Here is a 12,530-nt window from a genome sequence, read left to right as displayed (position 1 = left end):
CTGGAATGGGTTGCCCAGGGAGGTGGTTAAGGCCCCATGGCTGGAGGTGTTTAAGGCCAGGCTGGGTGAGGCTGTGGCCAGCCTGCTGTAGGGTAGGGTGTCCCTGGGCGTGGCAGTGGGGTTGGAACTAGATGATCCTCGTGGTTCCTTCCAACCCTGATTGATTCTTTGATTCAAAGGTTGACATAGTTCAGAGCATGGAACCTGGCTCAGATGAACTAGTTCATTTTCATCTGCAGTTGCCACTGCTGGGACTTTTTTCTTCTGTTCTCATACTAGTCATTCCTGTGTGAATCAGTCACAAGAAATAACCAGTCTCCTGTCACAGCTGGGACAGCATGTCACTATTTTAATATATGATGGTCTAAAATAGAACACACTCAATTTCTCCCACTAATAAGCATATTTCTGCTCAGAAAAAAAAAAAAAAAAGAAGTTCCAATCCATGACCAAGAAAAAATATTTTTTCTGATAGACCTTAGTGAAATTCACAGCAGAAAGAGGAGCTTTGATTTTTTTTTAAAGTGAGTTGACAGGTTTTCCACCTGTGAAAAATATGAGTTATAGTTTAGGAAGGCATAAGCATCTTTTGCTACTGCTGCACAAGTTTTTCATTCTGCCTCCTAAAGAGCTTTGGCTTCTGCTTGCAGATTGACAGCTCTGGCAATAGATGCTTTTCATAAAAGCAGCAGCTGTAAAAAGAGCCCTCTCTGATGCTCCTCTAGTTGTAAGATGTCCGTAAGTGCTCATGATTCAGGCAGCCACAAGTAGAGAATCACAGAATCAGTCAGGTTTGGAAGGGACCACAAGGATCATCCAGTTCCAATGCCTCTACTATGGGCAGGGACACCCTACCCTAGAGCAGGCTGCCCACAGCCTCATCCAGCCTGGCCTTAAACACCTCCAGCCATGGGGCCTTAACCACCTCCCTGGGCAACCCATTCCAGCCTCTCACCACTCTCATGCTCAACAACTTCCTCCTCATATTCGCTCTGAATCTCCCCACCTCCAGCATTGCTCCATTCCCCCTAGTCCTGTCACTCCCTGAGAGCCTCAAAAGTCCCTCCCCAGCTTTTTTGTAGGCCCCCTTCAGATCCTGGAAGGCCACAAGAAGGTCACCTGGGAGCCTCCTCTTCTCCAGGCTCAACAGCCCCAGCTCCCTCTGTCTGTCCTCATAGCCGAGCTGCTCCAGCCCTCTCACCACCCTTGTGGCCGTTGTCTGGACACTCTCCAGCATCTCCTCGTCCTTGCAATGGGGGCTCCAGAACTGGATGCAGTACTCCAGGTGGGGTCTCAGCAGAATGCAGTAGACGACCTGCTCAACCTTCCTTGCTCTGCTGGCCACACTTCTCCTGATGCAGCCCAGGCTCTGGTTCGCCCTGCGGGCTGCAAGTGCACACTGCTGGCTCATGTTGAGCTTCTCATCCACCAGCAGCACCCCCAAGTCCCTCTCCTCAGGGCTGCTCTCCAGCCACTCACTGCCCAGCCTGGATTTGTGCTTAGCATTGCCTTGACCCAGATGTGGGACCTTACCCTTGGTCTTGTTGATCCTCATGAGGTTGGCTTGTGCCCACCTCTGCAGCCTGTCCAGGTCCCTCTGGATGGATCCCTTCCCTCCAGCCTGGCTGCTGCACCACACAGCTTGGTGTCGTCAGCAAACTTGCTGAGGCTGCACTCAATGCCTCTGTCCATGTCACTGATAAAGATGTTGAACAAGACTGGTCCCAGGACTGATCCCTGAGGGACTCCATTTGTCACTGGCCTCCACTTGGCCATGGAGCCATTGACAGCCACTCTTTGGGTGCAGCCATCAAGCCAGTTCTTTATCCATCTCGTGGTCCACCCATCAAACCCATGTGTCACCAGCTTGGAGACCAGGATGTGGTGTGGGACAGTGTCAAAGGCCTTGCTCAGGCCCAGATAAATGACCTCAGTTGCTTGCCCCTCATCTGTTAATGTTGTGACCTGTTCATAGAAGGCCACCAGGTTTGTCAGGCAGGATTTGCCCTTGGTGAGGCTGTGCTGATTCTAGCCAATCACCTCTTCACTATTCTCCTGTCTCAGTACTTTCACAGTGAAGTGTCATGCCACCAGCTGTGGTGTTGTGGGTGAGGTCCCTGTCCATACCACACTTACACAATGCAGAAATCACTTACTGATTACCTAGAAGCCACCTGAGAGTTTATCAGTGCTCTTGTTCATACCTTAATATTGTCATTATGAATGCCAGAGTTGGAGATAGCCTGGAACCGCGTGGCCTTATAGCTGATCTCTGCAGTCAGCTGCTGGATGATTTTCTGCACCTCCTCTACTGCTTTGGAAACCAGACAATGTCGCGGTTCCACCTGTCGGCCCCAAGAAAGACACATCAAATTACAGGTAACTCCAGTCTTTGCTGCCCTCAGCAAAGAGACAATCAGCTTAAGGCCTCCTGAAACATTCCTGCCTGTGCTGCCCTGGGAAGATCATTTCTCATTCTCTTTGTTACAACCAACTTACCACACAGAATCATAGAATCAACCAGGTCGGAAGAGACCTCCAAGATCATCCACTCCAACCTAGTACCCAGCCCTGGCCAATTAACTAGACCATGGCACTAAGTGCCTCAGCCAGGCTTTGCTTCAGCACCTCCAGGGACAGCGACTCCACCACCTCCCTGGGCAGCCCATTCCCGTGGCCACAAGACAGAGCTGGTAAACACCAAAGACTGCTAAGCATTAATTGATATTTCCATGCCAATACTGTCAGATGACAGGGAAAGAGTTCATTACAAAGAAAAAATTATTATCAGTCAGCTACAGTGCCCAGGTTGGCAGGAGACCAATGGCATCCTGGCCTGGATTGGGGAGTGTAGCCAGTAGGACAAGGGAGGTTATTCTGCCCCTGTACTCTGCACTGGTCAGGCCACAGCTTGAGTGCTGTGTCCAGTTCTGGGCTCCTCAGTTCAAGAGAGATGCTGAGATACTGGAATGTGTCCAGAGAAGGGTAATGAAGCTGGTGAGAGGCCTGGAACACAGCCCTGTGAGGAGAGGCTGAGGGAGCTGGGGGTGTGCAGCCTGGAGAAGAGGAGGCTCAGGGCTGACCTCATTGCTGTCTGCAACTACCTGAAGGGAGGCTGTAGCCAGGTGGGGTTGGCCTCTTCTCCCAGGCAACCAGCAAGAGAACAAGGGGACACAGTCTCAAGTTGTGCCACCAGGGGAGGTCTAGGCTGGATGTTAGGAGGAAGTTGTTGCCAGAGAGAGTGATTGGCATTGGAATGGGCTGCCCTGGGAGGTGGTGGAGTCAATGTCCCTGGAGGTGTTGAAGCAAAGCCTGGCTGAGGCACTTAGTGCCATGGTCTAGTTGATTGGATAGGGCTGGGTGCTAGGTTGGACTGAATGATCTTGGAGGTCTCTTCCAACCTGGCTGATTCTGTGATTCAGCAATTTGATAGTGTATTTTCAGTTATTCTCCTGCATATACTAACCACCCAGGATATGCTCTGTTCCAAGAGCTGTCTGTGCTCTAGTGAAGTTGTAAGTGTATGTGGCAGCATTTAGATGGCCTTATTATATGATAAAAGTATCCTTACTGTCTTCATATCTGAAGTACAGATGAGAATCTACTCCTAGATGGTGAGAAAGTATCTGTCCAAAGCCAGTCTGGCTGGGGACTAGGTGTTTGTTTGACTTAACGCACAGTTCCTCAGTTCAAGAATTGGTAACATGATTATTTATTGTAAATTATTTCAATGCAAGATTTGACTCTTGGAATGGTGTGCTAGTTTGAGCCTAGCTGGGATATTTTGGTGAGAGGAATTAGATGATAGGCTGTGAAAAGGACACAATGGTGATGTCTGCTGCACTCATAGGCTTGCTGAGATGAATAAGAACAAGAACACAAACATAGATAACAGAGTCTCTCTCTGGGCTCTGGCAGCATGCACTTTTCTCCCTAACTTGCTAACTAATCTTTCTGCTTCCTAACCTGCCTGGCTGACCTCCCAAACTCATCTTTGAATGTAAGGCAAAGTCTGGGGTAAGTTAGAGGGGTGGGATGAAGGTGGAAGGGTGGTTGAGAGCCCTTCCTGGGGACTCTGGTTTCTGGGAGGGCTGCTGAGTTTCTCTATTACCTTTTTAACTTGTATATGTCTATATATATAGTAAATACCTGCTTGTATACTGTGCTAAGCTGTAAATATAAAGCTTGATCAATTTCCAGAGCTGCTGAATCTAGTCTGGGTGATTTTCTTCTTAAGTAGGGGGGGAGGGAGGGGGGGACAGGTAACATCCAAACCATCACAAAGGGCTGAGGTGAATTATGGACAACCCAGAAAAATGTAGGATGAACATGAATCTTCACTTAGGACTAAAGATGAATGGAGCATAAAGGGTTGGTCAAAATCTGAGCAAGGATTTTCAACAGTAGGAACTGTTGAAATTTTCAACAGTAGGAACAAAGGAATCACACAAGTAAAGGACATGAAAGGTCCTTACACATTTACCAAAGTGAGAAGGAGGTTTAGCTACTGTTAATGAAGCTCACAAACCTATTCCTCATTACTTATTCATCCAGAACTACTTACGCAGAGTGCACAAAAAGTACATGGGTAAAAATGAGAGCTCTCACAGAATTAGAATCATAGAATCAGTCAGGGTTGGAAGAGATCACAAGGATCATCTAATTCCAACCCCCCTGCCATGCCCAGGGACACCCTACCCTACAGCAGGCTGGCCACAGCCTCATCCAGCCTGGCCTTAAACACCTCCAGCCATGGGGCCTCAACCACCTCCCTGTGCAACCCATTCCAGCCTCTCAGCACTCTCATGCTGAACAACTTCCTCCTCATGACCACTCTGAATTGCACCTACTTGTCACCAAAACATTTCCATAGATAAAACAAACCTTTCTCACCATCCCTTTTTGTGGCACTGGAGGATTTCATCCTGTACAGAAAAGGAATCATTACTGTTTTCCATTTTGAAATGATTTCTCACTTTACTGCCTTGCATTGTGTTGAGGAAAGCAGGACTATAAAATAGGATCTACCTAAGCACCGTGATAAAACGTGTCAGCCTTAAAAGAAATTGTTATGGCTCACTTAGAGCTACTTTTATTAGACAGCAATTTTTTTCCATTCATGATTTTATTCTGCTTTACTTCATTGCGTAATGGGGAAAAAACCTTCTGGAATCTCTCACAAAATGGAAAATATAGTCCCAGCCTGCATGTGCTAATGAGATGTTATTTCAGTCATGGCATATAGAGAAAGCAAGGTGACAGACGGATGGGTGAAGTCTAACAATAATCTGTCTCTAAGCTCCACACACATCTTTCTTAGAGGCAATTCAATATGTAGTTTTGGGCTTGTTTCTGGCAAGCTAAGACCACAGGGCATGGGGAAAAGGCAAACATCTTTCCTTAGATGGAACACTTAGACTCACATCTGGAATTCCAGACCAGGAGCAAAAATTCAGAACATCTGAATCATAGAATCAAGTAGGTTGGAAGAGACCTCCAAGATCATCCAGGCCAACCTAGCACCCAGCCCTGGCCAATCAACTACACCATGGCACTAACTGCCCCATCCAGGCTTTGCTTCAACACCTGCAGGGACGACGACTCCATCACCTCCCTGGGCAGCCCATTCCAATGCCAATCACTCTCTCTGCCAACAACTTCCTCCTCACATCCAGCCTAGACCTCCCCTAGAGGCACAACTTGAGACTGTGTCCCCTTGTTCTCTTGCTGCTTGCCTGAGAGAAGAGACCACCCCCACCTGGCTACAGCCTCCCTTCAGGTAGTTGTAGACAGCAATGAGGTCAGCCCTGAGCCTTCTCTTCTCCAGGCTAAAGATCCCCAGCTCCGAGCACACTGAAAAATTAGGCTAGCAGCTGAGATGATCCCTGGTAACATTCTGCAACAGAAACCTGGAAATCTCATTGGAAATGCAGCTCTCATGAAACTTCACTCAAGCTTGCCTCTGAGGTGAAGACAGCAAGCGAGCAAACTAACTGTCAAGTTTGGCACCCTTTGGAATCAACACCTAGCGTGTGAGACAGAAAATCTGGATGGATAGAGCCTTCCTTACCTTGCTCTGGATGTAGATCTCTACATCTTCATCTGTGAACGGTTTCATGGCAAGATGATCTTCGCTGCTCTCTAAAGCGTGAATTCACTCTTCGCTCATTCAGCTGCCTGCAGAAGTAGAGGGACACTCAGTGAGCCTTGGTGCCCTGTGAAGTGCAGGTCACCTAATTCCTCTGCGGATGAAGAAGAGGAGAGAGAAGCAAGGAAGTCTGGCTATTCTTTCTCAAATGATATCTTTTCTGCTCCAAATCAGAAGGGTGATGCCCAGCTGCTCTAGACAACTAGCTCCAACTCCTGTTTTCAAAGTTCAAGCCTCAGTACTCCTCTCCATGAGTTTGAAATGGCAGGTCTCGCGTGCAGGCGCACCCAGAAAGATCCCAGCTGCTGCTCTCTGTCTCGGGGCACAGCTGGGAGTGCTGTTCAGATTGCCCTGCAGCTTCAGCACACTCATGCACAGCATTGTTAGCCTGTGTGCCACAAGCGCTTCCCTGCCTCGCCAGCCCTTCGCTAAAGCATTTGTTAACCTCTCTCAGCCATCCCTTGGCGACTTCGACGCACCCACTTTCCGTCTGAAACTGTGGGAGTCTTTACACTCAGATCATTTGTTTGGGTTGCAGGCTGCAGCCTCTGCTCCCTTCTCCTCCTCCTTCCTTATATCTCCTCTCTCTCTCCGGCTGTATTGACAGTAAATATCCTGCAGCCTGTCTCCTCCTGTAGTTTGCTCTGCTTCTTTACAGTAAACAGGCAGAAAGCTGCCTCTCGTTTTCTGCCAGCAGCTCAGCTAACAACCTCATATGGGTAATTCAGAGGGAAAAACAATTGATCAGGCCTCATTGATCCAATGAGGGTTGGTAGCTTTTAGAAAGGGTACATGGAAGGGAGTGAAAAAGGACAGGGATGAGATCCCATGCTACTAAGTGTCCTTTACCAAGCGAAGTATGCTCTGCTTTTGAGTGAAATCATCATTTGCCCAGGGAAACTGAACTTTGGCATCTCCTGACTGATTTATTACCTCTCCAGCAGCTGGCAAAATGCAGCACTTGGGTGGCATGAGGGAGTTACCCTGGGGCAGACACTGTTGTTGCTAATTATCTTTTGCAGAATCACAGAGTGGTTAGAGATTGGAAGAGACCTGTGGAGATCATCTAGTCTAACCTCTCTGCTACAGCAGGACCGTTCAGAACAGGTTGCACGGGAACACATCCAGGCAGGTTTTGAAAGTCTCCAGAGAAGGAGAACTCCACAACCTCTCTGGATGTGATGGCTTGGGTGTTACCTGCCCCCCCGACACACACACTTAGGAAAATCACCCAGACTAGGCTCAGTCGATCTGGAAATTGAATGAAGCTTTATATTTACAGCTCAGCACAATGTACAAGCAGGTATTTACAACAGAAACAGCTATAGAGAGAAATATAGAATCATAGAACCAGTCAGGGTTGGAAGGGACCACAAGGGTCATCAAGTTCCAACCCCCATGCCATGCCCAGGGACACCCTACCCTAGAGCAGGCTGACCCCACCCAGCCTGGCATTAAACATCTCCAGACATGGGGCCTCAAACACCTCCCTGGGCAACCCATTCCAGCCTCTCACCACTCTCATGCTGAACAACTTCCTCCTCACATCCACTCTGAGTGTCCCCACCTCCAGCTCTGCTCCATTCCCCCTAGTCCTGTCACTCCCTGACATCCTGAAAAGTCCTTCCCCAGCCTTTTTGTAGGCCCCCTTCAAATACTGAAAGGCCACAATATATCAGTTAAAAGGTAATACAAGAACACAACAGCCCTCTCAGAAATCAGAGTCCTCAAGAGGGGCTCCCAACCACCCTTCCACCTCTCTACCTTACCCCAGATTTTGCCTTACTTTCAAGGTAGTTTGGAGGGTTGGCCAGGGCGGGTAGGAAGCAGAAGAATTAGTTAGCAAGTTAGGGAAAGTGCCCACAGCCAAAGCCAGAGAGCAACTCTGTTATCTATATTTATGTTCTTGTTTTCATTCATCTCAGCAAGCCAGTGAGTGCAGCAGACATCACCATTGTTTCCTTTTTACAGCCTAGCATCTAATTCCTCTCACCAAAACATTCTAGCTAGCTTGAAACTAACGGACTGGGCATCTTGGTTTCAGTGTTCCACCACCCTCAAAAGAAAGACTTTTCTCCTTAAGCTCAAGTGAAATCTCCTGTGTTCTAATTTGTATCCATCTCCTGTTGTCCTATTGCTGGGCACCATGAAAAGAGCCCAGCCTCATCCACACAACCTCCACCCTTTAGATATTGATATACATTGATAAGATGTCCTCTCAGTCTTTTCCTGATGAAAGAGCTGCAGCTCTCTTAGCCTTTCCTCCTCACAGAGATGTTCCAGTCCCCACAGCATCTTTGTAGCCTTCACTGGACTGTTTCCAGTAGTTCCCTGTCCCTCTTGAACTGGGGAATCTGGAACTGGACACCAATATTTCAAGTGCAGCCTCACTACGGCAAAGTAAAGGAAGAGGAGAAGCTCCTGACCTGCTGGCCACACTCTTATCATAGAATGGCCTAAGTTGTAAGGGACCTCAAGGATCATCCAGCTCTAACCCCCCACCGTAGGCAGGGACACCTCTCACTAGAGCAGGTTGCTCAAGGCCTTATCCTACCTGGCCTTAAATACCTCCAGGGAGGAAGCAGCCACAGCCTCCTTGGGCAACCTGTGCCAGTGTCTCACCAAATCAGAATCATAGAATCAACAAGGTTGGAAGAGACCTCCAAGCCCATCCAGTCCAACCTAGCACCCAGCCCTATCCAGTCAACTAGACCACATCACAACGTGCCTCATCCAGTCTTTTCTTCCTCTTCATGATGCTCCTTATTAACAGTCTAATACTAACTACACGAATGGAGTACCCAAGCCTGCAGGGCATTTGACTTCCCAAGTGTTGCATCTGCCTTTGTCTTTTTGCTGAGGGACTTGAGGAGTCCTTCACAAAGATGTATGCCTTTACTTCCCAAAACAGCTTCCATGAGACCTGGGCACTGAAAACAGGAGCCCTCCAATTTTTCAGGGAGCCACACCTCATCCTTGCTCACATACTGGCTGTCTTTTACCTAAGGGTCCAGCAGCGTATGTGAGCTCTGCTAGGGAAGCCAAACGAAAGGCAGGTTCTGCAAGCTGAGTGGAACAACTTAGGAAGAACTTGTACTGCGGATTGGATGGGATAAAATCCAAGCAGAGAATACAAGGGAGAAGGATGAGCCTTTTAAATGGTCCAATTCCATCAGAACTCTGTCTCTAAAACATTTAATTCCCTTGCACCCTCTCAGCTAGAAGAATGCACAGAACACATCTTAATTAACACTCCTGATACCATACATTCATATCAAGAACAGCAGATGTATGTTAGGAAGCAAGGAGAGATTAAGGGTCTTTCTTGCATCTCTAACAATAGAATCAAGCAGGCTGGAAGAGACCTCCAAGCTCATCCAGTCCAACCTAGCACCCAGCCCTGTCCAGTCAACTAGACTATGGCACTAAGTGCCTCAGCCAGGCTTTGCTTCAACACCTCCAGGGACAGCAACTCCACCACCAACCTGGGCAGCACATTCCAATGCCAATCACTCTCTCTGCCAACAACTTCCTCCTAACATCCAGCCTAGACCTCCCCCAACACAACTTCAATCTGTGTGCCCTTGTTCTGTTGCTGGTTGCCTGGGAGAAGAGGCCACCCCTCACCTGGCTACAGCCTCCCTTCAGGTAGTTGTAGACAGCAGTGAGGTCCCCCAGAGCCTCCTCTTCTCCAGGCTAAACACCCTCAGCTCCCTCAGCCTCTCCTCACAGGGCTGTGCTCCAGGCCACTCACCAGCTTTGTTGCCCTTCTCTGCACATGTTCCAGTACCTCAGCATCTCTCTTGAATTAAGGAGCCCAGAACTGGATACAGGACTCAAGGTATGGCCTGACCAGTGCTGAGTACAGGGGAACAATAACCTCCCTTGTCCTGCTGGCCACACTCTTCCTGATTGCATAGGGTTAACCCTCCAGGGGGAGTAACTCTGAACCTGAGCCTAGTTGGTCTTGACCCCTCCTCAGTGGTGGGTCTGAACACTACCAGGTGATGGTTAGCCCACTTTCCCTTCCTATCTAAAGATCCATAGAAGCAGGGGGACTGTCTGTTTTTCTCTCTCTCTGCTCTCTCTGCCTCCATGCTTGCCACCATCACCATCCTGTTCCTGTTTTCTCTTTGTTTTACCATGTGGCCATCACCCACGAGGCAGACAAAGCCATCACCATCAAAATCATGTTGTATTTATACATTTTGTATTTGCTTTCCCTTCCCTATACCCTTTGTAACTTCCCTACCTCAGATGCCTTTTTAAGTTATTGTTAAACTTTTCTTTTTTTTAACTTCCAAATCAAGTGAGATACATTTATTTGGGTGTGTTTACCTTTTCCTCTCTACATCTAATCCCTTTCTTTTGGGAAAGAAGGGGGAAGGGCACTCTATAAAAAATGTTATTGGTTCTATCAAATTTATTTCAGTCTCAGAAAATTTAAATTAGAACCAAGACATTGATCCAGGCCAGGATGCCATTGGCTCTTCTGGCCACCTGGGCACTGCTGCCTCATCTTCAGCTACTATCTACCAGCACCCCCAGGTCCCTCTCTGCCTGGCTGCTCTCCAGCCACTCTGTCCCCAGCCTGTAGCACTGATTGGGGTTGTTGTGGGCTAAGTGTAGAAGCCTGCACTTGGCCTTGTTAAATCTCATCCCATTGGCCTCTGCCCACCCATCCAGCCTGGCAAGGTCCCTCTGCAGGGCTCTTCTATTCTCCAACAGCTCCACACCCGCTCCTAGCTTGATGTCATCTGCAGACTTACTGATGATGTACTCCATGCCCTGGTCCAGATCATCAATAAAGATGTACCTTCTTGTGACAGCTGTCCAGAGACACAGGTGATGAACACAAATAAAGCAGTAGTTTTGGCCATTTTTCTTATACACAGTAACATACCTTATGTTCATAATCCTTTTTCTGCTGGGAAGCACTTCTTCAAGAGGGTCTAGGTGTCCACACTCCTCACAGTAAGGGAAGGTAGCATAAAGTCTTAGACAAGGACTGTCTTTTTGGTTTATGATGAAGAATATTTAAGTTCAAGCCAAAGTTTATGCTGAAGTCCAAGGATTTGAGCAACAGGCCTCACTTCTTCCTGACATCTGAAGAGAAAAAAATTCCACTCCTTGATCATCACTGTTAATAAACGCAAGAGGAGATGACAAAGGATAAAACAACAGTATCAAAGTAACATTGAGCAACTGGGCAACACAGCAGTGTGCCCAGGTGCCCAAGAAGGCCAATGGCATCTTGGCTTGGATCAGGAATGGTGTGGCCAGAAGGACCAGGGAGGACATTCTGCCCCTGTACTCAGTGCTGGTTAGGCTACACCTTGAATACCGTGTCCTCTTCCAGGCTCCTCAATCTCAGAAAAATGTTGAGGTGCTTGAACATGTCCAGAGAAAGGCAACAAGGCTGATGAGGGGCCTGGAGCACAAGCACTATGAGGAGAGGCTGAGGGAGCTGGGGGTATTTATCCTGGAGAAGAGGAGGCTCAGGAGTGACCTCATTGCTGTCTACAATTACCTGAAGGGAGGCTGTAGCCAGGTGGGGTTGGTCTCTTCTCCCAGGCAACCAGCAACAGAACAAGGGGACACAGTCTCAAGTTGTGCTGGGGGAGGTCTAGGCTGGATGTTAGGAGGAAGTTGTTGTCAGAGAGAGTGATTGGCATTGGAATGGGCTGCCCAGGGAGGTGGTGGAGTCACTGTCCCTGGGGGTGTTGAAGCAAAGCCTGGCTGAGGCACTTAGTACCATGGTGTAGTTGATTGGCCAGGGCTGGGTGCTAGGTTGGACTGGATGATGTTGGAGGTCTCTTTCAACCTGGTTGATTCTATGATGATAATTGGACTTTTTCAACCTTAATGATTCTATGAAGAATCCAGGCTTCTCACATGACAAGGGACATGGTTTATTGGCATGGTGGTGTTGGGCATGGTTGTTGATAATTGGATTTGATGATCTAAATGACCTTAATGATTCTATGAAGCATCCAGGCTTACTCAGATGAGATCCCTGAGCTGATGTGGTGTTGTTGCAGTGAAACCTTCATGTAACTTCAGCCAGTAGTCATGGCTTTTGTAGGTCACCCCATTCAAAGCTCAGGATTTCTAGATGACTTTTTGTTTTGTGCTTTCTCCAGCTACCAACACTACAGGAGCAAACAAAAAGCCTGGATGAGGCACTTAGTGCCATGGTGTAGTTGACTGGCCAGGGCTGGTGAGAGGTTGACTGGATGATCTCGAATGTCTCTCCCAACCTGGTTGATTCTATGAGTCTATGATTCTGTGTTCCAGGTTGGTCATTCTCTGAGTACATTTATCTTGACAATACTTATATTAGAAAGCAAGAATACAACTGGAGGAAACCAGAGACAGACAC

At 48.0% G+C, this 12,530-nt stretch overlaps 1 protein-coding gene across 1 annotated transcript in view; it reads right to left on the bottom strand.

The window, feature by feature from the left end:
* The window catches only part of MAB21L3 (mab-21 like 3), a 32,910-nt gene extending 26,792 nt beyond the window's left edge, over window positions 1–6,118 (bottom strand). Inside the window, exons 1-2 of the mRNA XM_064143997.1 lie at window positions 6,071–6,118; window positions 2,205–2,345 (exon numbers count right to left, since the gene is read on the bottom strand). Coding sequence (XP_064000067.1) covers window positions 2,205–2,345; window positions 6,071–6,118 — 189 coding nt within the window. The remainder of the gene's footprint in view (window positions 1–2,204; window positions 2,346–6,070) is intronic.
* Between the last annotated feature and the right edge of the window lie 6,412 nt (window positions 6,119–12,530).

This window comes from Pogoniulus pusillus, chromosome 5, assembly GCF_015220805.1.
Source record: "Pogoniulus pusillus isolate bPogPus1 chromosome 5, bPogPus1.pri, whole genome shotgun sequence".
Lineage (NCBI taxonomy): Eukaryota > Metazoa > Chordata > Aves > Piciformes > Lybiidae > Pogoniulus > Pogoniulus pusillus.
Note: the sequence above shows the minus strand (reverse complement) of the source record. Positions and strands in the feature narration are given on the sequence as shown.